This window comes from Dama dama, chromosome 9 (assembly GCF_033118175.1).
Source record: "Dama dama isolate Ldn47 chromosome 9, ASM3311817v1, whole genome shotgun sequence".
NCBI classification, from domain to species: Eukaryota; Metazoa; Chordata; class Mammalia; order Artiodactyla; family Cervidae; genus Dama; species Dama dama.
Genome location: NC_083689.1, coordinates 53,145,643 through 53,173,603, shown reverse-complemented (window position 1 = coordinate 53,173,603; position 27,961 = coordinate 53,145,643). Strand labels below are relative to the sequence as shown.

The 27,961-nt window shown below is 41.4% G+C and overlaps 1 protein-coding gene across 1 annotated transcript; it reads left to right on the top strand.

Annotated features, from left to right (window-relative positions):
- On the top strand, positions 1–27,925 carry DNAJC18 (DnaJ heat shock protein family (Hsp40) member C18). Its single transcript, XM_061151442.1, has 8 exons — positions 1–103; positions 1,746–1,932; positions 11,581–11,726; positions 14,603–14,788; positions 15,640–15,749; positions 16,758–16,867; positions 19,473–19,645; positions 24,601–27,925. The coding sequence occupies exons 1-8, from the start codon at positions 64–66 to the stop codon at positions 24,723–24,725; spliced, it is 1,077 nt and encodes a 358-aa protein (XP_061007425.1). The 5' UTR covers positions 1–63; the 3' UTR covers positions 24,726–27,925.
- The last annotated feature ends 36 nt before the right edge of the window (positions 27,926–27,961 follow it).

Genomic DNA, 27,961 nt, shown 5'->3' with positions numbered 1-27,961 from the left:
CCCCCTTCCCTTTTAGCCTCGGGCGCGGGGGAGGCTCGGCAGACCTGCTGACTGGGAACCGATATGGCAGCGACTTTGGGGAGCGGGGAGCGCTGGACGGAAGGTACCAGGTCCTGGCCGGAGGGTGGGACAGGGCAGGATCTCGGAGAAATCAAGGATGGGACTCCTGCTGGCACCAGAAAGGGCTGAGATCCTGGGCCTGAGATGAAGGACAGAGGCCTATGAGAAGATGCTGGGCCTGAGTGGGGTTCCTGGTGAGGTAGGAGACTGTCCAGGACAGGGGACCGGGATATGGAATCCCGGAGCGTTGGCTCAAGCTGAGGACCCGGCTCGGTACCCACAGTCACCTGTGACGACTTGTTGCCTCCGGCCCCCAGCCCCGCCCAGGGCCTGCAGCTATCAGGCCCCGCCCGCGCCAGGGTGGGCGGGGTAACGCGGTCTCCCGCAGCTTGCTTACCCGGCCCTTATCCTCACCTCCAAACTGGGCTGCTTGACCCTAGACCTGGGTTTCGTCTTGTCTGTGCATCCAGCACTGGGACGGATAGGCCAGCCCATTCCATCCTACAGTCAGGCAAAGAGGACTGAACCAAGGCCTATTATGTATTCTGCATTATGGATTTGACAGACATGGTCCCCTGAGCCCACAGAACTCTCAGTCTACTGGGGGAGTTTGACAGGTAAACAGTTACAAAAGAAGGCCAAAAGTCCTGGGCTACACAGCAAGGTCGTAGGTTTTGGGGGGCATCCTGTTAAGGCACTCAACACGACCTGGGTTTCAGAGGAGGCCTCATGAAGAAAGCGTTACATATGATGACGTGAAGGATGCGCTGGAGCTAGCCAGAACTACTTAGAGAAAAGTTTTGCAGGCAGAAGGAACAGCATGTGCTAAGGCCCAGAGAAAACAAGGCATTGCTGATCTGAAGGGAGATTGTTGTGGTAGAACGAAGAGTACAGAGGAGCTTGTGGTGAGATTTGAAGCTAAAGTGACAGGCTGGGCCCATGAGAAGAGATCTGGACATGGAGCAATGGGTAGTCACTAAGATGTTAAGCAGGAGAAAAGGGTTCTTTGTCTTACCCAGATCCTCTAGACAGGACATGAGCATTCTGCCTTCTTTGACTATATTGCTATGGCCCTCTTCACACTCTGCAGGCATTATGATTAATTAACTCCTCTCCCTTTAAACAGTAACCTCTTTGTGGTCAGGAGTAGGTCTTACCGATACACCTCCTTGATCTATCTAGCCAAATGTCTTGTACGTATTAGTTCTATAACCGTTTAAACATTGAACTCATCTCTACTTTAAATCTTAGTGGTGGAAAACATTGCAACGAAAAATAATATGTTATGAACAATTCTCTTCTGACCATGAACCACAGAGAAATAGACTTCCCCGGTGCTGCCCAAATCCAAGGTATTGGGCAGATGCCTCTGGAGTGCCTTTACTGGCCCTGAATCAAGATTATTTGCTGGCTGATGCCTATAGGGATGATAGACATTTTAATGCTTCATGTTTCTGACGTTAAAAGTTTTTCATGATTGCTTCTATATTTTCTGTATTGTTTTGTCAAGGAAGATGTTTCTTCTGCTTTGTATGGATTTGGATTTGTAAAAGTCAGTATGACACCACTAACCTGGTCCTCAAACATTCACTGGCCTACAGGCAGCCTCCCAGATAGCTAAGGCCAGTAACAAAGTTGATTTGCAGGTCAGAGTGAACCCTCATGGAGGTGCTGTTGTTTTGCAGCTTACATTGATGCAATCAGAAGAAACAAATACCCAGAAGACAGACCTCCTGAAAGTCATGACCCCTGTGGTTGCTGTAACTGCATGAAGGGACAGAAGGAAAAGAAGTCTGAGAATGAATGGAATCAGACCCGACAGGGTGAGGGGAATTCCACTTATACAGAGGAGCAACTGCTTGGAGTACAAAGGTGAGCCTGTGGTGGGATTAAATGAGTGATTTTATGTAGAGTGCCTAGCACAGATTCCGTAAGTTCCGTAAGTATTGACTGCTATTATTATTATTATCATTGAAGCACAATAACATCTTGGCCTCAGAGGCAAAGTTAGGTAGAAGTAGAATGTTAGGCTATAATCTGAAGTAACTGCCCTGCTTCTACTCTAAGAGAATCAGGGAAAACCATGTTGACATAACAGACATCTGTACAACATCCTACTCAACAACAGCAGGATGTACAATCTTCTCAAGTATACATGGAAGATTATCTAGAGTAGACCATATGTTAGGCTATAAAACAGCCTTAATAAATTAAAAAGATTAAAATAAAACACTGTATGTTCTTCGAAATTGACAACAGAAGGAAATTTGGGTAATTCACAAATATGTGAAAATTAAACAACATATTCCTAAACAACAAATAGGTCACAGAAGAAGTCACAAGGAAAACTAGAAAATACTTTGAGATGATTGAAAATGAAAACACAATGTACCAAAACATAGGATACAGCTAAAGCAATACTTAGAGGAAATTTATAGCTATAAATGTTTATTTTTCTAAAATCTCAAATCAATAATCTAAAAAAAGAAGAACAAACTAAATTCAAACAAACAGAAGGAAATAATACAGAGTGAAAATAAATAAAGGACAGCAAAACAATAGAGATCAACGAAACCAAAAGTTGTTGGTTATCAACAAAACTGACAAACTTTTAGCTAGACTGACCAAGCCATAAAAGGGAGAAGACTCAGATAACTAAAATCAGAAGTGAAATAGGGGATATCACTACCAATCTTACATAATAAGATAATGATTAAAAAAATAATGATTATGTAAGAGGATACTGTGAACAATTATATGCCAACAAATTAGAGAACTTAAATGGATAAATTCAATTTCCCACAAATAAAAGCCCAGGCACTGATGACTTAACTGGTGAATTCTACCAGATGTCTGAAGAAGAATTAACTAATCTTTCATTAACTATTATAGAAAATACCAAATAAGGGAACACTTTCCAAGTCATTCTATGAGACTAGTATTACCCTATAACCAAAAACAGATGAAAGCATCACAAGATGGGTACAGATTTATGCAACATATAAAATATGTAAAAAGGATTATATATCTTGACCAAGTGAGATTTATCCTAGGAGTACAAGGTTGTTTAACACATAAAAATAAAATAATGTAATATACCATATTAATAGAATGAAAGACAAAAGTCATATGATCATTTCAATAGGTGTAGAAAAAGCATTTGACAAAATCCAACACTCTCATGATAACAAAATTCAGTACACTAGGAATAGAAAGGAACTTCCTCAACCAGATAAAGGTCATCTACAAAAAATCCACAGCTAACATCGTACTTAATGATGAATAATTTGATGCTCTCCAAGATCAGAAGCAGGACAGGAACAAGACAAGTACATTCACTCTAGATATTACTATTCAACATTGTGCTGGAGGTTCAAGCCAGGGCAATTAGGCAAGAAAAGTAAGAAGCCAACCAGATTGGAAAAAAGAAGTAAAACTGTATTCACATATGTTATGATCTAGTATAGAAAATTTTAAGGAATATGCACACACAAACTATTAGAACTAATAAATGACTTCAGCAAAGATCAGTATACAAAAATCATTAATTTTCTTTTTTTCACTTAATAAACATATATTTATAGATATACAATTTCAGAATTCTAATCAAGAAATATAGCTTCTCAGGGGATCTGTTAGGATCTATGTTCTTATTGCACATGGCTCAGCCCATCTAGGGACGTCTACTGAAACCAGAGGATCGGGGTGGTGGGGGCAAAGCACTGGGGTCAGCCCAAGCAGGTCGCTCTCATCCATATCCAATTCTGAGCATCTCTCTGGGCTAGGGTGGCCACTTCATCATAGGGCAGGACTTTATTTATAAAGCCATATTTGGCATGTCTTAACCAAGCTTCCTTTCCCAGCAAGAATCCTATTTGTTGGGGAACTTTTAAAAGAGAGCCAAGAGAAGATCCTGGAGGGTAGTGACCCCCTCCTGGCTGGCAGTGTGGGGGTACTAAGAGTTCGGGGGATGGCTGGCTCAATGACACATCCACCACCAGAGAAAAATTTGGGAAAAACAGTAATTCCAAAGGGTTCAGTATAAACTGTGGAAATGAATAAAACCTCGCTCCCTTCCCCTGGCAGTAACTGCTATTTTGAGAAAAACCCTCATTTGAAAGTGATGATCAGAAACTCTTGTGGTTTGTCCTTTGTCCAACATGCAAGAGAAGGCCAGGTGGCGTCATGACCATGGAGGGTAGAGACAGAGGTGCCTACGGTCATGGACTTTCTTTAGGAGCCAGCGGCTGCCGCAGGGTCCTGAGAACCACCTGGTTGACTCTTCGAGGAAAAGCCTTCTGGAGTCTTTGATATATAACTTAGGAAAAACCAGTAGCAACAATGGGTCTATGCCCTGGGGCACCTATAAGGGAAAACTTGCATAGGGAAATCATTATTTTTCTATACACTAGCAATGAACAATCTGAAAATGAAAATAGTTTCATTTATAACAGCATCAAAAATAATAAAATGCTTAGGGATAAATTTAACAACTGTAAGATTGTACATTGAAAACTACAAACTTCATTAAAAGAAATTAAAGAAACTCTAAATAAATGGGAAGTTTGCCTGTGTTTATGAATTGAAAGGCTTAGTGTTGTTTCAGTTCAGTCACTCAGTCATGTTCAACTCTACGACCCCATGGACTGAAGCATACCAGGCTTCCCTGTCCATCACCAGCTCCTGCAGCTTGCTCAAACTCATGTCCATCGACTCAGTGATGCCATCCAACCATCTCATCCTCTGTCTTCCCCTTTTCCTCCTGCCTTTGATCTTTCCCAGCATCAGGGTCTTCACATCAGGTGGCCAAAGTATTGGAGTTTCAGCTTGAGCATTAGTCCTTCCAATGAATATTCAGGACTGATTTCCCTTAGGATTGAGTGTTTTGATCTCCTTGCAGTCCAAAGGACTCTCAAGAGTCTTCTCCAACAACACAATTCAAAAGCATCAATTCTTTGGAGGTCAGCTTTCTTTATGGTCCAGCTCTCACATCCATACATGACTTATGGAAAAAACATAGCTTTGACTATATGGACCTTTGTTGGTAAAGTAATATCTCTGCTTTTTAATATGCTGCCTAGGTTGGTCATAGCTTTTCTTCCAAGGAGCAGGCGTCTTATAATTTCATGGCTGCAGTCACCAACTGCAGTGATTTTGGAGCCCAAAAAGATAAATCTCTCTCTGTTTCCATTGTTTCCCCATCTATTTGCCATGAAGTGATAGGACTAGATGCCATGATCTTAGTTTTCTGAATGTTGAGTTTTAAGCCACTTTTTCACTCTCCTCTCACTTTCGTCAAGAGGCTCTTTAGTTCTTCTTCATTTTCTTCCATAAGGATGTTGTCATCTGCTTATCTGAGGTTATTGATATTTTTCCCAGCAATCTTAATATTGATAATATTCCTCAGATTGATCCACAGATTCAACACAATCCCTATTAAATTCCCAATTACCTTTTTTTGCAGAAATTGACAATCTGATCCTGAAATTCATATGAAAACGCAAAGAACCTAGAGTAACCAAGTGTTAGTCACTCAGTCGTGTCCAACTCTTTGTGACCCCCATGCACTGTAACCCTCCAAGCTTCTCTGTCCATGGGATTATCCAGGCAAGAATACTGGAGTGGGTAGCCATTCCCTTCTCCAGGGGATCTTCCCAACCCAGGGATTGAACCTGTGTCTCCTGCATTGCAAGCAGATTCTTTACCATCTGAGCCACCAGGGAAGCCAAAACAGTCTTGGAAAAAAAGTGCAAAGTTGGAAGACTCATACTTCCCAATTTCAAAACCTACTGCAAAGATTCAGAATGAAGATAGTGTGCACTAGCATAGGATAGGCATTTAGATCAATGAAATAGAATTGATACTCCTGAGATAAACCCTTATATTTATGATTAATTGATTTTTTACAAGAGTGCCAAGACAATTTAATGGGGGAAAGACTAGTCTTCTTGTTGGGACAACTGAATATCCACATGCAAAAAATGAACTTGGACTCCTTCCTCACACAAATTAAAAAATTAATTCTAAGACCCAAGACCTAAATATAAGAGCTAAAACTATAAAACTCGTAGAAGAAAACATAAATGTAAAGCTTTGTGACATTAGATTAGGGAGTGATTTTGTGTTGACAACTAAAGTACAAGTTAGAAAATATAGGCAAATTGGACTTCGTCAAAATTAAAAATTTTGTACTTCAAAAGATACCATCAAGAAGGTGAAAAATCAACCCACAAAATAGGAGAAAATACCTTCAAATTATATATCTGACAAGGGACAGATGGAAAGAGAAAGAGAGAGGCAGAAGACTATTTGCCATGGAATCAGGAATTGGAAACTAGGGTGGGGAATCCATAGGATGGGGGAAGGGCCCCGACTGACATTCCAGACCCTGCATTAATAGTCCCAACTGGGTTACTAACTTATCATGAACTCTTCAGCAACGCTGTGAGCCTCTGCCTGCTCAACTGAGTTGTGTGATAGAAAAAACTGGAGGTACTTTAAATGCCCATCAGTAGGGAATGTACATGCATGCGTGCTCAGTCGCTCAGTTGTGTCTGACTCTTTGCAACCCTATGGATTGTTGCCCACCAGGCTCCTCAGTCCATGGGATTTTTCTAGGCAAGAACACTGGAGTAGGGTGCCATTTCCTCCTCAAGGGGATCTTCCTGACCCAGGGATCAGATCCAAGTCTCCTGCATTGACAGGGGGATTCTTTACCACTGAACCACCTGGGAACCCGTACATCCATAACAGTGCAAGAATATGCACCCTTTAGAAGAATGTGGTAGATTTTTTTTTTTTAAAGTATAGTTGATTTACAATGTTGTGTTAGTTTCTAGTGTGCAGCAAAGTATTGTGTTATATAAAACTGAATATATATATATGTTCTTTTTCAGATTCTTTTCTATTATAGATTATTATAAGATACTGAGTACAGTTCCTTGTGCTATATATATATATAATATGACCTTATTGATTATTTTATATAAAGTAGTATTTATGTTTTAATCCCCAAGTCCTAATCTGTCCTGTTCCTTCCCACTCCCCCACCCCTGCTTTCCCCTCAGTTCAGTTCAGTCGCTCAATCGTGTCTGACTCTTGGCGACCTCATGGACTGCAGCACACCAGGCCTACCTGTCCATCACCAACTCCCGGAGTTTACCCAAACTCTGTGTCCATTGAGTCGGTGATGTCATCCAGCCATCTCATCCTCTATCATCCCCTTCTTCTCCTGCCTTAAGTCTTTCCCAGCATCAGGGTCTTGAGTCAGTTCTTTGCATCAGGTGGCCAAAGTATTAGAGTTTCAGCTTCAACATCAGTCCTTGCAGTGAACACTCAGGACTGATCTCCTTTAGGGTGGACTGGTTGGATCTCCTTGTAGTCCAGGAGACTCTCAAAAGTCTCCTCCAACACCACAGTTCAAAAGCATCAATTCTTCAGTGCTCAGCTTTCTTTATAGTCCAACTCACATCCATACATGACCACTGGGAAAACCATAGCCTTGACTAGACGGGCCTTGATGATGCTGTGAAAGTGCTGCACTCAATATGCCAGCAAATTTGGAAAACTCAGCAGTGGCCCCAGGACTGGAAAAGGTCAGTTTTCATTCCAGTCCCAAGAAAGGCAATGCAAAAGAGTGCTCAAACTACCGCACAGTTGCACTCATCTCACATGCTAGTAAAGTAATGCTCAAAATTCTCCAAGCCAGGCTTCAACAATACATGAACCGTGAACTTCCAGATGTTCAAGATGGTTTTAGAAAAGGCAGAGGAACCAGGGATCAAATCCAACATCCGCTGGGTCATTGAAAAAGCAAGAGAGTTCCAGAAAAACATCTACTTCTGCTGTATTGACTATGCCAAAGCCTTTGACTGTGTGGATCACAACAAACTGTGGAAAATTCTTCAAGAGATGGGAATACCAGACCACCTGACCTGCCTCTTAAGAAATCTGTATGCAGGTCAGGAAGCAACAGTTAGAACTGGACATGGAACAACAGACTGGTTCCAAATCGGGAAAGGGGTATGTCAAGGCTATATATTGTCAGCCTGCTTATTTAACTTATATGTAGAGTACATCATGAGAAATGCTGGACTGGATGAAGCACAAACTGGAATCAAGATTGCCGGGAGAAATATCAATAACCTCAGATATGCAGATGACACCACCATTATGGCAGAAAGTGAAGAAGAACTAAAGAGCCTCTTGATGAAAGTGAAAGAGGAAAAAAAAAAAGAAAGTGAAAAAGTTGGCTTAAAGCTCAACATTCAGAAAACTAAGATCATGGCATCTGGTCCCATCACTTCATGGCAAATAGATGTGGAAACAGTGGCAGACTTTATTTTGGGGGGCTCCAAAATCATTGCAGATGGTGACTGCAGCCATGAAATTAAAAGATGCTTACTCCTTGGAAGGAAAGTTATGGCCAACCTAGACAGCTTTCCCCTCTGGTAACCATAAATTTGTTTTCTCTGTCAGTGAGTCTGTATCTGTTTTGTAAATCAGCTCATTTGTGTCATCTTTTTATAATCCACATACAAGTGATATCATATGACATTTGTCTTTGTCTGACTTACCTCACCTAGTATGATAATCTCTAGGTCCATCCTTGTTGCTACAAATGGCATTTCATTCTTTTTTATGGCTGAGTAATATTCCACTGTGTGTGTGTGTGTGTGTGTGTGTGTGTGTGTGTGTGTGTGTGTCTATACACCACACCTTTTTTATCCATTCATCTGGATGTTGTAAAGAGTGCTGCTGTGTACACTGGAGTGCATGTATCTTTTCAAATTAGAGTTTTCATCTTTTCCGGATGTATGTCCAGGATCATATGGTCTATTTTTAGTTTTTTTAAGGAACCACCATACTGTTCTCCATAGTGGCTGCACCAATTTATTTTCCTCCCAAGAATGTATGAGGGTTTCCTTTTTTCCACACCGACTCAAGCATTTGTATTTTGTAGACTTTTAGATGATGGCCATTCTGACCAATGTGAGGTGATAGATCCCTCTTTGTAGTTTTGATTCGCATTTCTCTAGTAATTAGCAATGTTGAGATCTTTTTGTGTGCCTGTTGGCCATCTGTAGAATGTGGTAGATTTTTAACAATAGCCAATATTTACATCATGTCAGATGCTATCAAGCATTTTAATGAACACTTAATTTAATTATAACAGCTCGGTGAAATATAGGTATAATTATTAGCCCATTTCAAAAGATAACACAATTCACAAAGTTAAGTCCACAGCAAAGTCAGATGCCAACCAAGGCATTTTGACTCCAGAGTTCATGTTGTAGTCCATCCATTCTCCAAGGCATGGTTTGGGAATCCCAAGACCATTTTGGAGAGGGGTCTGCAAGTTTTAAACTACCTTTGTGAACTTCCCTGGTGATCCAGTGGTTAAGATTCTTTGCTTCCACTGCAGGGGGTGCAGGTTTGACCACTGATCAGGAAAGTTCCACATGCTGCTTGGTGCAGCCCCCCCCCCCAAAAAAAAAAACCACAATATTTTCATAATAATACAAACACATATTTGCCTTTTTCACTTGAGAGGCTATATAACATCCAATTATATCTTTTTATAAGAGTATAAAAGACTTTTTATATAAAAAAGTTCAGAACTGCTGCTCTGGTGGTATAAACTATTATCCCTGTACTTCTCTTCTCTGTAAGTTACTGGTCAATCCCCAAGACAAATTGTTGTTTTAAAAAAAGATGTAGAAGGGTGATTATAATATGCTTACATTTAGGTATTAATAAGAAAAAGAAAAAAGAAAGAAATGGGGCCGTTGCTATACATCTGCTGTCTCTATACATAGGAATCAGAGAAAACTTTTTTTTTTTGGCCGTGCTATGCATCTTGTAGGATCTCAGTTCCCTGGTCAGGGGTTGAACCTGGGTTACGGCAGTGAAAGCTCAGAATCCTAACTACTAGGTTACCAAGGAAATCCCCACAGAAAACTTCTAACTGTGGTTATTCTTAGCATAGGAGATTGGGGGACAGAAAATGGGGAAGCAGGAAGTTGTTTCACTGTATATAGTTTAGTATTTTGGATATTTTTCTTCTACCATCAGTTCAGTTCAGTTGCTCAGTCATGTCCAACTTTTTGCAACCCCATGGACTTCAGCATGCCAGGCTTCCCTGTCCATCACCAACTCTCAGAGCTTGCTCAAACTCTTGTCCAAGTCGGTGATGCCATCCAACCATCTCATCCTCTGTCTTCCCCTTCTCCTTCTGCCTTCAATCTTTCCCAGCATCTGGGTCTTTTCCAATGAGTCTGTTCTTTGCATCAGGTGGCCAAATTATTGGAGTTTCAGCTTCAGCATCAGTCCTTCCAATGAATATTCAGGACTCATTTCCTTTAGGATGGACTGCTTTGATATCCTTGCAGTCCAAGGGACTCTCAAGAATCTTCTCCAACACCACAGTTCAAAAGCATCAATTCTTCAGCACTCAGCTTTCTTTATAGTCCAACTCTCACATCCATATATGACTCCTGGAAAAACCGTAGCTTTGACTAGACAGACTTTTGTTGGCAAAGTGATGTCTCTGCTCTTTTTTCAATTTATTTTTTTATGAAGGATAATTGCTTTACAGAATTTTGTTGTTTCTGCTTTTTAATATGCTGTCTAGGTTGATCATAACTTTTCTTCCAAGGAGGAAACATCTTTTAATTTCATGGCTGCAGTCACCATCTGCAGTGATTTTGGAGCCCCCCAAAATAAAGTCTGCCACTGTTTCCATTGTTCCCCATCTATTTGCCATGAAGTGATGGGACCGGATCCCATTATCTTAGTTTTCTGAATGTTGAGTTTTAAGCCAACTTTTTCACTCTCCTCTTTCACTTTTATCAAGAGGCTCTTTAGTTCTTCTTCGCTTTCTGCCATAAGGGTTATTGATATTTCTCCCGCAAGCTTGATTCCAGCTTGTGCTTCATCCAGTCTGGAATTTTGCATGATACACTCTGCATATAAGCTAAATAAACAGGGTGACAATATACAACCTTGACATACTCCTTTCCCAATCTGGAACCAGTCTGTTGTTCCATGTCCAGTTCTAACTGCTGCTTCTTGACCTGCATACAGATTTCTCAGGAGGTAGGTAAGGTGCCTTTATAACTTTTTAAAACAAAGTATAAAAAGATAGCCACAAAAAAAGGGGTACATTAAAAAAAAATGGTTAGGGTATTTCTTCTGCCTTTGCTGTCCTGTGGTTCAACTTTGAGGACCTTAGATTGGGCCTTAATATAAGGATTAGTATAGTTATTCTACCCACTTACAGGGATATAGAAAGAATAAAATATTATATGTAAAAATACTTTGAAAGGAATTAAGCTCTCTGGGAGGAGAATGTTGTTAGTGAATTGAATGATTCATTAATGTGTTCACCAGTTTTCTTTCTTTCTTTCTGGTTTGGGGCTCACATATTGGAAAGAGGATTGATTTACTATTTTGCAATTAATTGTACAAAAGGGACTTTTGTAGACATACCAAAAAAATGTTTCTGATTTGTGTTTTTAGGATCAAGAAATGCAGAAATTACTATGAAATTCTGGGAGTTTCACGAGATGCTAGTGATGAAGAGCTTAAGAAAGCTTACCGAAAACTTGCCCTGAAATTTCATCCTGACAAGAACTGTGCTCCTGGAGCAACAGATGCTTTCAAAGGTCTGATCCTAAACTAATGCTTAATTATGCCCTCCTTGTGATGTTTGGTCACAGCAAGTTGTTTCCAGCCTCCCTTGTAATTGTTTTCTAAGGCCACAAGCAGGGTCTTGTTTTTCTCTGCCACACCTCTTAGATAGTGATTATTAGCATAGCTCTGTCCTTAATTTCTGACCTTAATTTCTTTTGGAAAAAACAAAATACTTGGTTTCTCTGTAATACCTTAGAGAACCTTTTATTCTTTGATTCAGCAAATATTTATTGAAGATCTATGTGCCAGGTGCCAGGGTAAGTAAAACTGATATGATTCCTCTTGTGGAACTTAAAGGTTGGTAGCCACTTGCAAGTAGGGCCTAGACAGCATTTCAAAACTTCTTTGACCGTGAAACTCTGTTCATGAAACCTCCATTATAAACATGTGGTTAGTATAAAAAGGCTTTATAAGACTTTGTAAAGAGCAAAAACATAGTTATAGATCAAAGGTTTTTCCATTGATTTCTGTGATACTTTCAGAAACATATTCTCAAAAAATATTTTGGATCCAGTACATAAATAAAATTTTACTTAAGAGCTTCATCCTGAGGAATGTCATTGATTCAGGAAAGGATTGTCAGTGAATGCTAAAACCATTGGGTAATAGGTTGTTGTTGAATAGAATACTCACATAATGTCAAAGTATCATCCCACAGAATACTTACTGATTTTGTTGTTATTTAGTTGCTAAATCATGCCGGACTCTTTTGTGACCCCATGGACTATAGCCCGCCGGGCTCCTCTGTCTGTGGGATTTCCCAGGCAAGAATACTGGAATGGGTTGCCATTTCCTTCTCCAAGGGATCTTCCCAACCCAGGGATCAAACCCCAGTCTGCTACATTGGCAGGTAGATTCTTTACCACTGAGCCACTTGGGAAGCCCAGATTGCACAGGGAAAATTTTCTAAGTAATGGAGATAGCTAGCTGTTACTACTTTAAGCAAGTGATCTAAATTATCATCACCATTACTAGAACAATTTAACATTACATGTTGTAATACTAATATCAGAATGTTTGACCTGAATCTAATAAAGAGGAAACAATAAAAATATGGAACATTCTACAAAGAACACTGAACTACTCTTCAAAAAATTCATTAAAATAAAAGCAAAAAAGGTGGGGAGACTGTTCCAGATGAAAAGAAACTAAAGAAATGTGAAACCAAAGGCAGTACATTAACCCTGAATGGATTTACTGGGTGATAATGAATTGGTGTTCATTTTCTTAACTGTGATATGATATTTTGATCATGTAAGAGAGTATCTTTCTTCTTCAGAGGTGTATGCTGAAATATATAGGAGTGAAGTGTCATAATATCTTCGGCCTACTTCCAAGTGATTCAGCAAGAAAAATGAACACATATTATATATATGCATGTATGTGTAGAGCATTGAGAAAAGCAAAGTGGTAAAATGCTAATATTGATGAATAAGGGCAAAGGTGTTTATTGTACTATTTTTTTCAACTTTTCTGGAGATTTGAATTTTTCGAAAGGAAAAATAGGGACTTCTCTGGTGGTCCAGTGGCTAAGACTCAGTGCTTGCAATGCAGGGGACCCAGGTTCAATCCCTGGTTGGGGAACTGGATCCCACGTGCTACAACTAAATGATTAAAGATCCCTAATGCCCCAACTAAGATGTGGCACAGCCAAATAAATAAATGTTTGTAAAAAAGAAAAAGTAAAAAAAAAAAAAAAAAAAAAGATAGATCTGAGACATTTTTTTAAAGTCAGTATTTACCTTAGAGAACAAGCTACCTTTGTTGAGTGCCTTTGTGAATCTCATTCTCCCCACAGTTTCTATAAGGAAACAGATAAACCACATTCTCCTCATACCTTCATGTAGGGTGCGTCACAGACTAATGCCATTTCTCTAAGAAATCTGCCAGATTTCAAGAGATGTGAATGTTTAAACAACTCTGTTTAGGTTTTTCTGTTTGTTTTTTTCTGCTTAACTATTTTATTGCTATAAATAATTAATTCAGTTCCCTGACTAGAAGAATCACAAGGAAATGCTCTTTCTGACTATGTTTCTGATAGTGTTGACTGAATTAAAGGTAGGCAGGTGGGAATGACTTAAAAGATTTTTTTTAAGATTTCTTTGATTGGTGATTCTTTGATTGGTGGTACTGACTGAATGTTTAAATGAAATTGGACAAAGTTTGCACGTTTGTGCACAGGGAGGAGAAGTGATGGTATGCTTATGTAGTCTATTCAGACTTTGATCCCTCACTGAGGCACTGGACATACTTTTTTTTTTTTTTTTAAAGCCACGATGATTGGCTTGTGGGATCTTAGTTCCCCGACCAGGGAATGAACCTGGACCCTTGGCAGTGGAAGCACAGGTTCTAACCACTGTACGACCAGGGAATTCCCTGGAGATACATTTCCTAATTTCTAAAGACTATGTTTAGAAGTTAAGCTGAGATAAGACTGTTGACTGAGGACTTTGCTTTTAACAAGTAGGAGGATTTTTATTTATTATTTTATTCAGGAGACTTGTTTATGTGACTTCATGTTAGAATACCATTGCTTATGTATAAACTGTTTCTGACCATAAACGATTGCTCTCAAATGAAATAACACATTTTTTATAAGGGAGAACAGTACTTCTAAGTTTATCTTGACTCCAGTGTTGTTTCAGGCTTATCAGACTAGATCTTGGGAAGATTTCAAGGGCAAGCACTTCGGTGAACTTTCCAGGCCCAAGCACCTCTCCTTGGGTCACTGTGAAGTTGTCCAGCACCAACTCTTCACTGTTACTCTGGGCTCTTCACTGCTACTACTGTGATTACCCTCAGCTGCAACAAAGCCTGTGTACTCTGGTGCTTTTTGTTTTTGTTGCAGCAATAGGAAATGCCTTTGCAGTCCTGAGCAATCCTGACAAGAGACTCCGCTATGATGAATATGGAGATGAACAGGTGACTTTCACTGCCCCTCGAGCCAGACCTTATAATTATTACAGGGACTTTGAAACCGACATCACTCCAGAAGAGCTATTCAATGTCTTCTTTGGAGGACATTTTCCTACAGGTTAGTATCCCAAATTTTTTCATTTAAAAAGTCTTAGGGACGTCCCTGGTCCAGTGGTTCAGTGGTCCAGTGGTTAAGACTGCACTTCTACTGCAGGGGGCTCAGGTTTGATCCCTGGTCAGAGAGCTAAGATCCCATATGCCACGTGGCGTGGCCAAAAACAGTCATATATATTTTCAGGATCTGAATAGACAGGCCATGGTATGGTGGAAACAACAAGACTTTGGAATCAGATAAGCTGAGGTTGAAGTCGTCTCCAGCCTCCAACTATGCATGATTTTTACTTAGTCCATCTGATCTAGTTTCCTTACCAAAAAATGGTGCTGATAATACCAACCTCACAGGGCTGCTGTGGGGATTGGATATTTTTTAAGTGTTTTATAAATTAGAAACAAAATTCCTATAATTATTGTGAACTAGCACTTATATAAAGGTAAAGGTTAGAAAAATAGCCCCAGAGAGTTGGAAGTTGGGTTAATTAAATGCCTTGGAAGTAAATTGAATTTTGTGGAGTTGCTATTAAAGATGCTAGTGATATAATCTGATATTGGGCAAGAAGGCAGATAAGAGCATGTCAGACAGGATTCATGGTCCAAGTGCTGTTTCTTTCTCTGCCTCTCGGGTTTCTCTCACTCACTAGTTACAAAGGACTGTTTAAATAAGGGTGAGAGAGCTAAGCATGTCCCATTTTCAGCTGGTTCACTTGATATACCTACTGTCTTATTTTTCTACTGGGTAAAATGGGACAATACCCTACCCTCAAAGAGCCTAGTTGGAAGCACAGACTTTGGAAAAGGCAAGGAAGAGGTGTGTGCCATATTGTGTGCTAAGTATTTTTCTTTCTTTTCCAGGAAATATTCATATGTTTTCAAATGTGACAGATGACACACACTATTACCGCCGGCGGCACCGACATGAGAGAATGCAGACACGGAAGGAAGAGGAAGAGGATAAGCCTCAGGTACCTGGGGAGGACAGGACAACAGCTGCCCATAAACGCTCGTACTGAAACTGACCTTTATGGAGTAAGATCAGGTTTTTGAAGTTCAGCTTGAGATATGTGCTAAAGCGTGCTTTAGGAAAGTGGAAGCATGGTAAGAAGAGCTGGATAACTGGCCCAAATAGGCCAGAATGGTACCCCCCTCCCCCACCCATTCTTTGGTGACTGTCCCAGGAAATATGTTCCCCTATGGGGCTGTCTTGAAAAAGATTTTCTTGACTGCAGAGAATTAGGGACCCCCTTTATAATATTCAGTACTAAAGGGGGTTTAAATTAAGGGATCGAGGGAGTCTCATGAAGCTCAAGGGCAGGAAGCACGCTGGGCCTTGTGACAGATGGGAACCAGGAACTGGGGTGCTGTCAGGCATCACGCAGCTGTGCTGTCCGTGACTCTTGGGGCCAGACTGTCTCCAGTTTTCCTGACTCTCTGCATCCGCTTTGTTCTCTCTAAGCAGCCTGGCTTTTCTACTTCCCCTTGCAAGTGTCCAGTCTACAGTGCCTCTGAGTATGTGTCCTTTCAAGTGACTGCCTAGCAGTGAATGGTGATGAATCTCAAGCCCAGATTCTTAGGAGGGAGAATGTGATCATCCCTGCTATGGTTAGATGTCTGCCAGATGTCCCCCAGTCTGCTCAGCTGAGGCTAAGGCAACAGAGCTGCATGATAACATGACTTCGTGAGGGTCACAGGCTGGGCAGACTAGCGCACAGGTGTCTGCTGCATTGGTCTTGGAGAAGGAGGCTGCAGGATTACTGAGTGTCAGTCCAGATTGTGGGTGGGCCCCCTTCAGCCTTTTCAGCAGACAGAATGGAGCTGTTTGGTACTTCTCAGCAGAAAACACAACCTTCTCAGAAAAACTTTGGGCAATGTGCAATGCACTGGTAATGCATATTTTCTTTGGGAAAACTCCTATTTTCAGTAAGCTTTATATTTATGAACAGCACTTACACCAAATATTTTTTCTTTTTCAGACTACATATTCTGCATTTATTCAGTTACTTCCAGTTCTGGTGATTGTGATCATATCTGTGATTACTCAGCTGCTAGCTGCTAATCCCCCATATAGTCTATTCTATAAATCGTAAGTCAGATACTTACAAATCTTTCTTAACAACAAGCTGGTACATTACCAACATTTCATGTCACCTTTTGTTGTAGAAAACACTGGTTTTGTGTTTAAAGGGACAGCTGGATAGTATTAATGTAGAGGCTCAAAATTACTTCAGGCAGTTTCCCATGCACTTAGGACCTGGATTGTTTTGTTCTACAGCGACATCATCTGGTCAACTGCGGAACAGCAACAGCTGGTTTCTGAGGGATTAACAGACTAACTCCAGGTTCAGATTAAATCTTTAACATTCCATGTTAGAAGTTAGAGTTCCATGTTAGAGTTAGAAAGGACCTTAATGAGCTTGTGAAAGTATCGCTGCACCCCTGTGAATCTGAGAACGTAGTAACTAAGATCTAGTGATTATGTCCAATTTAAGAAACTGCAAGAATAGGACTTTTATTCATAAGACTGTACAGTCAAACCACACTATCTCATTTCTTTGCTTTCGCTAAAAATATAGAAATCATTATGAAGTTTGTATTGCATGAAAAATATGAGCTCTGATAGGAATTTTTAAATTTCTTCAATTAAGTATTTCAGTTAAATCAGTTCTCAAAGTTTGATCCCTAAACCAAGCATCCCTAGACCAAGCATCCCTAGATCAAGCATTGAATGGCAACATGTTATAAGTGCAAACTCTTAGACCTTACTCTGTATCTATTGAATCAGAAACTCTAGAGGTGAGAACCAGCAATATGAGTTTTAACAAGCCTTCCAAATAATTCTGGTCCATACTAAATTTGAGAATCACTGGTTTTTTTTTTTAATTAATAATGGGAAATGAGCCTTTATTCACAATTACAGTTTAGTAGACAAACACCTTTCAAATGTGGACTCTGTCGCGGAACAGTACCTAAGAGGAAGAGCTCATGTTGGTGATCACTATAGCTTTAAGGCTATCATTCTAGATCGGTATCTTCATTTTACAGAGAGGCAAGCTGAGACTCAGAGAGAGGTTACTGCTATCAGGTCACGCTGGCCTGAGTCCCTCTAATTTCCTGACTTTCCATATTTCTCCATATGTTATGGCTACCTCCTTTCTCGTCAGGCCAGTGAGGCAGGCAGGAATCTGCCCCCAGCTTTCCAGAGAGAGGCAAGAGCAATCATGGCCTGAGCTCTTAGACATCCAGCAAGATCCAAGAGTGAAGAGATCAAAGGAAAAGCTAGGAAAAGGTCAAATATAACTCCTTTAAGATAGACTTTGTTCAGTGTGAACAAAGTCAGTATGGATTTGCACATTACCATCACATTGTTTTAACTGGAATTTGAGCTCCCTTCTATACTTTCTTATGGTTAGACTTTAGTTAACCTACGACCTGTTAAAGTTTCTGAACACCAGAGACTTGGATATCACTAAGAGTTAGCCTGGAGGTATAATTGAAATCTTTTGTCTCAGTTTTTTTGCAGTTCTCATCTAACAGCTATGTGTGAAATACTTTTTATCATGTCCTAAAAATTGGAACTAAGTTAGTATAAGCTGTCTAGTTATTTGTGAATAGTTTACAATAGCAATCATTTCATTCAACCTACATTTACCAGTAGCCACTCTGTGCCAGCTGCCATGCCAGGTCCTGCAGAATATATAAATTGCTTTTTAAGCATTCAGCATTCTACTTTTAACAGAGAAAACAATCTAAGAGAGGTGAATCCAGGTAGCTGCACCTTCATGTTCATAGCAACAATGTTTATGGTAGCCAAGACATGGAAAAAGCCTACACACACACACACACACACACACACACGCACGCGCATATATACACACAGAGGAATATTATTCAGCCCTAAAAAATGAAAATTCTAGCATTTCTGACTACACTGAGGGACTCTGAAAGCATTATGCTAAACAAAGTAAGTCAGAGAAAGACAAATACTGTATGATCTCACTTATATGTGGAATCTAAAAAAAAAACTCAGAAAAGGAGATCAAATTTCTGGTTACCAAAGATTGAGGAGAGAGGGAGGGGGAATTGAAGGAAGATGGTCAAAGGTGCAAACTAATAGTTCTAAGATAAATATTAGTAAATACGATGTATGTCACATACAATACAGTGTTATAGTGGTTAACACTGCTGTATGATAGGAAATAATAGAAAAGTTAAAGAGACTAGTAAGAGTTCTCATCACAAGGAAAAGTTTTTTCCTTTATTCTTGTCTTTTTTTTTTAATCTTCTTTATTTTCTTTTTATTGTATCTATATGAGAAGACAGATGTTAGCGGATTACCTATTAGACATGTTAGACATTGTGGTAATCATTTCACAATATATGTAAACCCATCATGATGTATGTCTTAAATTTAAAGAGAGAGAAAGCGGGAGAAAGAAGACAGGGAGATGACTCATTTAAGAGAATAAAGTAAATATGCTGAGACTGAATCCACTTGAAACATGCTCATAGAGTAGCGACAGTGACGACATTGCACTTACTGCTTCGCTTGGGAAATAATAAATGTTGATGTGTTAGAAATGGTATCTGCATCTATGAAAAGGTAAGTGTGATGATGATGTCAGCAAGGCCAGTGCTAAGAGTGATACTTCCAAATATAACAAGCAAACCTGAGCCTCTCCTTGTTTTAGGACCTTGGGCCACACCATTTCTAGAGAAACCCAGAACCTACAGGTGCCTTACTTCGTGGATAAAAACTTTGACAAGGCCTACAGAGGTGCATCTCTGCGAGACCTGGAGAAAACGATAGAGAAGGATTACATTGATTACATCCAGACCAGTTGTTGGAAGGAGAAACAACAAAGTAAGATGCTCTAAAAGGGGCTTTAGCTGGTGCCACCCTGAGGTATCCCCAGCGTACTGATCTCTCCTCTCTTTCTGAGCTACTCATGTTTATCTGAACAAGGACAGGACAGAGGCCCATTCAGGATATTAGAAATATTATAATAAAAAGGGAAGTTTATTGACAGGATACATGTGGCCAGGGCTTGAAATCTTTAGGGACTTAGGCAGTACTAGTTGCCTGTCTGTCTGTCTCTGAGTTGCTACATCTGTCTGCCTATCTGCCTTCTGTCCTTTCTTTTACCAACTGCTTTCCTACGTTTTTTTCAAGCTCTCCTCCTTCACAGCCTTGATTTGCCCTAGTTTATTTTGGTTGCCACCCTCCTATTTGTTCTCCCAACTCACCCAACCCCACCATTCATTTGCCTCTTTCTACATCACAAGCTTCCTCTTTAAGTAGCTTGCTGCTTTGGTCCATTGTTTCCTAATTCCACATTTCCCAGAGGGAAACCTGATCCAGCCTAAGCAAAGTTTGATAGGTTGTTGTTATTGAGTCTGGTGCCCCTTCTCTTCCCCTCCAATCAGCTGTGGCCACACAGAACAAAAGTGACTCTCTCATTGGAGCAGGCCTTCCACACTGTTTCCCTGTCTGGAGACAGCAAGGGTGATGGTGTTGGCTTACGATTTGGCTTATGACTCCAGTGAGCATTCATGGAGAGTGCTGTAACAAGGCAGCCCTGCCTCAGCCAACAGGCTCCTTTTCATCCCACTTGAATTCCCCCTGCCCCCCCCCCCCCACACACACACACGTAATTGTATCTTATAAAACTTGGCTTTGGCTAATTTTTAAAAAGCAAATTAACTCATTTTAAAAAACCTATCACTGGGTATTATTAAACATCTAACAGTGTCTGATAAATTTAGATCCTCAGTCACAGTGCTACTAAGCATTTGCTGACCCATCTGCACCCCAACCCCACCCCAAGTTAATCTTTCCTTCCTCTGTGTGTTTAAAGCCCTTTACTCATCCTACTGAGACAGTACCACCCTCACAGTGTTAGTGTTCTCTAGGTACATGACAGTCTCCCTGCTGGACTCTGGGCTCTCTGAGGTCAAGAACCATGTCTTACTAATTTTGTGTCCCAAGCCCTTGGCACAGTCTTTGCTTCAGAACAGATGCTCAACAAACGTCTTTTGAAGAGAGGATTCTCAGGACTGGAAAAAGTGAAACTGCTGAGAACTAGGGATCACTGAGCAGGGCTAGTGTCCTAACCCTGGCCCTGAGGAACCTTGTATCCACTGTCTACTCCTGTAGAGTGGAGCCCACCTGACCTCTCAGTGCCTTAGGAGCATGGTGGGCATTGACGTGAATGTAAGGGGGAATTCAGCAGGAGGAGGCCATTGCTTTTTTTATTGAAAAAACAAAAAACTAGAGGTCTGGAAGTAACCCTATCTCACTGTTAAACTAGGTTTTTCTAGTTTCAAAAACCAGGAAATAATTTTAGAGCAAGATAGAGGCCTTAGACTTAAAGGCATTATAATTGATCACCTGATCCAAATCAGGTGAGGGTCAGTGTATGTCCTAAGAGTCTCCATTGTTTTAGGCCCTGAGAGGGTTTTGAATTTGTTGCTTTATGCAAGAAATTGATGAAAATATATATTTCTTAAACCCTCCCCCCCACACACACCCACACACCAGCTAGAACTATGCAAAGAGCTCATGGTTAAGATTTCCTGGTGGCTCAGACGGTAAAGACTCTGCCTGCAATTCAGGAGACCCGGTTTCGATTCCTGGGTCAGGAAGATCCCCTGGAGAAGGAAATGGCAACCCACTCCAGTAGTCTTGCCAGGAGAATCCCATGGACAGAAGAGCCTGGCAGGCTACATTCCATGGGGTCACAAAGAATTTGACACAACTCAGCGACTAACACTTTCATGGAAAGGATTACACCTAAGGTGGCTTCTAGCCTTGCGTCCCCATCCTCGCGAGGCCTGCTTCCAGGGCTTTGGCACCCTCCAGGTATAATCAAGTGGGTGAGCATGACACGTGTACCCACAAGTTCCAAACTGGGGGTTATCAGCACACACCCCTTAAAAATCTATTTCTGGCATTTAAGGATGGTGGCTGTCCGGAGCCTCCACACAACCCAAGTGCCATTTGAGAACAGGCAGCATCTGCCCTCCGGATCCAGCAGCAAGTGCAGCCAACATGGTTAAATTTAGCACATGGATGGAGGTTGTAAAAATAAACCTGCTTGAGAACAAAGTTCAGTCTTGGCAAAATACCGAATGGAAACTGCTTTTAGCAAAGTTTAGCCATTGTCTTTTAAAATCTTTTGTTAATTTCTTTGCTCTGCTCTTCCTTAGAATGCTTCATCAGAGTGAATTTCTATGAGTACTCCTTTACTGTAAACACTGATCGCCCTGTCTACTCCTTCACGGCTGCATCTAGATAATAAAGCCAATGCCAGGGGAGGTGGCCATGGCCCTGGGCTGGGACAGACCAAAATAAAAGGCAGGACTGCCTCCTGACCTAGCTGAGCAGGACTGGGACCCCAGCCCTGCCTGGCAGAGGAGAACTTTCCATGCTCTGGAGCAGGATAGCAGAGAGGGCAGAAGCTTAGACTTTGAAATGGGGATAAAATGAACTTCCTCCCAAAGAGGTTGTATGGATTATAGAAGATGACATGAAAAAAAAAAAAAAAGAAGATGACATGAGTATAACACTTAGCATAGTGTCTAGTATATAGTAAGTGCTTGGATCCTAACAAAATCCAGATCTTGCTTGGCCTTGCTCAACTGGATGTAGCTCTGTCTCGCAGGGCTGGATCCTGAGGGTGGTTGGGATCTGTCAGGACTCCCATCTGGGCTTTTGGGCAGAGTATTTTGGGAGAGGAGGCTCTGGGACTTGGTTCTCTTGGCAATTTGCCCAAGTTAGTTTACTCTGAAGGCTTCAATGCTCTGTTCTATTACACTGGCATTCAGGGCAGGGAAAACATTATGCAGAGAAGAAAAACATGTTCCCTTGATTCTGCCTCTGCCAAAGATTTTGTTTTTCCTTAGAAGGTACTGAATATTAACAGAACTTGTCAAAAGTAACATATTCATTGAGTTGAGCTTTTGTTCATTGAAGTACAAAAGGATTCAGTGGCTGTCTGGAGAGAAGTTTTCCAACCATGATCATGGGGTGTGGGCCATGGTTCCTTGAAACACTGTCCTTGTGCAGGGTCATTCCTCTGGAGCAGGGTTCTCAACCTTTGGAGCATGTTTTGAGAAAGCATTCATATATGTGCACGTATGTTCTCTTTCATCAGCTTATTACAGTGGTTGTCAGTGTAGAAAATAGAATCACTAGCTGTTAGTGTTTTCTGGAATGAGATTTTAGGCAATGAGACATTTGGATAAGGTCAGTAACAAAAAAACCTAAGGAAATCATTTCAAGGAAAAGCTGAGCCACAGAATCTGCTCTACATACTGGTGCAGCTGTGACTTCAGAGGACCACAGAGCCCTCTTGAACAGGTTTCCCACATGCCGAAGCAGCCAGACAAATGGAGTCAGTGCCCAGCTCTGGGTGGAACAAGGCAGCAAGGGCTCTCATTTAGGTGCAGCCGATGATCCTCCATGAAGCCGCATCACCCCGAGGATGCCCATGCCAAGGCAAGCTCTGGCTGGCACGCAATGCAGGCCCCACACCACGGGGTGAAAGCACATTGTTCTGGAGCCTAGGAGACTCGCTGCTTGCCAAGCAACTGCTGGGCCAGGGCCCGGGCTCTGAACCCCTATTGTAGAGGGTGGGTTTTTATGCATCCCCACCCCTCGCCCTAAAGTTCTGCACTTAATCTGCACTTTGTGTCTTACTTGGTGTAAACGGAATCACTGTGAGCAGAAATGCCAATATTTTGTGTTGATAGAGACTTATTCAGAAACCAATGCGCATTGTTCCCCCTGGCTAAGTATTAAGTCCTGTTTCCAGTCAGTTTGCTGATTAATCAGACAGGTGCCTCTCTTTCACCAAGAAAAACAAAATCTGTCAGCAAGATGATTAAGAATGAATAGGCATATTTAAGAATGATTAAAATAGCATTTTTCACAAGTATGGGCCTTTAAACACTGAGTAGCTGTCTGCTGTTGAAGCTACACAGGCCCTCCAAGCATGCCTTCCTGTTAATACACAACACGCCTCTGGAGGTTCTCTTCAGGCATTCCTTCCTCAGAGTGTCTCTGAAACTATACAAAAGAATAAAAAAGAGAGGTAGCCAAACCACTGCTGAGACCGGGAGGACAGCAGAGATTATATTCTGGTTAAAAATAGAATGACCTTCTCCACTATGAGGAGAAAATAAAATACATTTTGTCAAGGAGATAGAGGTCACTGGATCCAGATGATTTCACTTTCAAAAGAGCCCAGCTGCCTTTGCCCTTTGAGTTAGGGGCCCCCCATGTGGTGAGGGCATGAAGGACGCAGCCGGCAGCCTGGGTACCTAGAGCAGGCAGGCCCCCAGAGGAGGGCTCTGTGTCCGTCAGCGCGTGAGTTATGCTCCAGCAACTTGGGAAGGGTGAAGCAGCTGCCTTTGTTTCAGATGACAGGAACAGGCGATCGGACTCCATTCTCTCCCAACTGCCATCTGAATACCATTCGTAGGAAAGCCTTGAAACAGAGTCTCCTCTTACTGCACACGTGCAGGTTTCCTAAGTCTGGTGCCAAATGTTCTATTGATAAGAACTAAGTCCCGTGCTTTTGTAATGGAGCACAGATACTGTCGGACTCCAGGATCACAGGTGTCCCTTAATCCTCAGCACCTGGTGTGGTATAGCTTCCTGATACATGTTTCTCGAGTAAATGAGTTTTTTTTCTTAAACTTAATTGAAAGAAAAAGCATTAAATAAAGTAAAAGGAGCTCTGCTTCCAGAAGTATTGAAGTGAAACAAAGGAGCTCAACTCTCTTGATGAACTGGTTACCTCTTTTATCTTTCAGAGTCGGAGTTGACCAATTTGGCAGGATTATACAGAGATGAACGATTGAAACAGAAAGCAGAATCGCTGAAACTTGAAAACTGTGAAAAACTTTCCAAACTTATTGGCCTACGCAGAGGTGGCTGAGAGGCTGATAGTTGTACGCAGGCTCGGGGTTTTGCTACATGTTACTGTTTATGTTCCTAATTCCATTTTATAATACAAAATTAGGAAATGATGAACATTTCACAATTTACTAACTTTGTTTGGTGGGCAGAGTTGGAGGCGCTTCAGCATGGAGCCAGACTTGTCATCACAGAATCCTTCCTGGGGGTTGGCTTCAGGAACAAGGGGCACGTCATCTAAATTCATGGCCAAGCATTAGATCCAGCCCCCTGCGCCGTACCTACCTGCCTCTAGGAATGTAGTTCAGGGCATCCCAGAGCAGATTCATATTTTCTTCTTTCTTCAGTGAAGTCTTAATACCCAGTCATTCCTAGGTTTAGCCAAAGCAGCTTAATATTGGTTGTTTACAATGTGCAACGAGAATTATACCTCTCCTTTTGTTAAAGTCATCTCCCCACCAGATGCAGTTGTTTTGACAACTCAGCTTTCCATTTTCAAAGGGGACCGCAGAGAAACGCAAACTGTTGTCCACAGTTTTCCATTTGCCTAATCTATATTCAGTTACTGGCGTTAGCAAACTACCTGATTTCAGTTTCTTTTACTTTCTTAACCCTCTCTCTTACAGAGGGCCCAGAAATTAAGAGTTATTGAGTAAACAGTTCAATGGACACACAGAAACAGGGGCCAGGGGTAAAGGTAAAATGCAAGCCTGAGTCTCAGCTGTTCAGTACAGTTTCCCTAGTCCATCATAGAACCCAGAGAATGTTGTCATTTTTCCTTGCAGCATCACACTTGAGCTGAGTCCCTATACCCCATAGAGGTACAGTGGTCAGACCTAAGAGGAGACATTCCCATCTAGCCAGGCTGCTCAGATCTAGAGATAGAGAGGAAAGACCCTTAGTCTGTGGCTTTGGGGCCTGGCGGGATCTGGCGTTGGCCCAGCAATCACTTTGTCTAACCCAGTGACCTGTGGTTGTGATAGGAGATGCTTTTTTCACGTAGTCAGTGTCTGTTAAGTGCCTGGTATGGATGAGAACATCGGCCCAGAGAGGCTACATGGTTGACCTGGGTCACACAACTGGTTATGGCAGAGCTAGATGGTAGGCTGATTATCAAGTACAAAGTGAGTGCACATCCTCCTTGCTCAGGTGATTCTAGCCATATTGGTAAAAGCAGAAGCTTTCCCAAGGATGCCCCTCCCGCACCACCTCCCAGCCTGGGACCTGGTATCCTTTCTATGGCAGTCCTGCATCCACTCAGCACACCTCACTACACCACTTATCATACCAAACAAAAAGAGGCAACTCTTCCCACTGGTGACAAGGAAGAGGGAAGCCATCTCATGGACTGTGTGGTTCTGGGACTTCTTGTGGAGGTGAGCTATAGGATTGAGCTGCGCAGATTCTATCATGAATCTGAACCTAGAAGGATCAGTAGGTGACTATAGTCAACACTCCAAGTTTTTTTCAGGATGGAAGAAAAGTTCCTGTTGCAAGGAAAGTCTACATTAAAACTCATTTCCAAAGTAGAGTTTCTCCTTTCAGTGGCAGAGCCACGATTTAAGCAGATGTATTTAGTATGGGTCCACCTCGGGGCATCCCACAGGGTCAGGAGATGAGTGCAGAGGTTAAGAGTGGGACTTTGGTGGCTGGTAGGAGACACCTGCTCAGTTCCAGGGAGGGAGAGCAGCTCCAGAGATGGCCAAATTTTTGTCACCCGACTAGGTCTGCCTTCCTGGGTTTGGGGGGACTTCCTTGTTCCCCTTGGAGTGACTGAAAGGATTTACATGGTAAAATGTGCCTGTGAGCCAGATGGGCTGTAGAAAGTTGTTTTCCTATACATACAAAAATCAAAGCTCTACTCTCCCCAACTCCAACCTCTGCTAGAAAATGGGCCATAATTAAACTGACTTGACAGGTTAAAAGTCCCTGTTCTAGGTGCCCATGAATAGTATAGTCACACATTTTATGGATTTCATGGCAGAGATGAGTTATCTGTGATGATACTCAATAGAGGCAATACTAACTCACTTCATTAGATGTCAAGTCTGTTGTCTGTTTTTATAGCACTGATAGTACCGTTTTATTTATTATCTAATAGACCACAACACTCACATCTGGTTTTCCTCAAGGGGATGGTATGTGCTTTGGATTGAAGGATAGTTTAATCTATTTGGTAATGTCCAGAATATTGTTAAACTGTAATTTTCTGGGTTGCATTTTTAAATGGGTTGTTTGCATGGTGGTAAAATAAGTGTTTTCCTCTTGCCTACATCATTTGGAAGGTTTTATCATATATAAACTTTCTAGTTATGGCTTATTCTTGCTGTCAGAACTTGGCATGCAGCTCTCGACTATTTTTGTGAGCATGAATGCAGACTGGAGACGGGGCTAAGAAGTAGGGCTTGAGGCTCAAGCAGAAACTGAAGCTCTCAAAAGAATGGAAGTGCCTTCTGCAGTGCATGATCAAAAGTGAGGAGGGTAGGATAAAAACCCTTCTCATTACAAAGGGCACCACAATTTGAAGGCATCTGTGTCCCCAGATTAGCAACCCTGGGGTTCATCTGCTAAAACTACAAGGCTTCTGAACTTCCTTGATCGGCTCCAGGGCTCACAGTTTGGGAGAAGTGACCAGTAAGAAAACACCATTGCTATTCTTTCTGTTGGAAACTTAGAAATTATGCTACTCCAAACCCCACGTGGAATCCAGCAACCTGGCCAAGCTATGTGTTACTCTCATTTACATCCTCACACTCAGGACTGGCTTTGTGAGGAGACACTGTTGGGATTCCAGAGCTTTCTGTTATGAATGGCCACACATGCGAGTTCATTGTCTGCATGCATTGTTTCTCACAGGAGCTAGCACTTAATTAGTATTTATTTTTTATTCATTTAAGGCGTAAGCTTAGTGTCCTAATATATTTTTGGAAAGGACCAACTTACTATACATCTTATTTTTTGAGCCTGCATTGTTGATACCTCGTGCAGTGACCACCAAGAAACTATATACCTATGTGTTAGATATTGATTACATCATTTGCATCACATTGAGTATTTGTAATTAAAGATATGAATGTTCTGTGACCAAAACCAGGTTTGACAAAGATGGAATCAGCTTATGGTGGAGTGAGAATCCTGAAAAATCTGGTCACCTGATTCACAGCATCTGGACTGAGTGTATTTTAACAGAGAAAGAAATTAAATGATTTTATATTAAAAGAATGGCTTTATATTTTTCCTTTGTTCTTTTACCTTTGC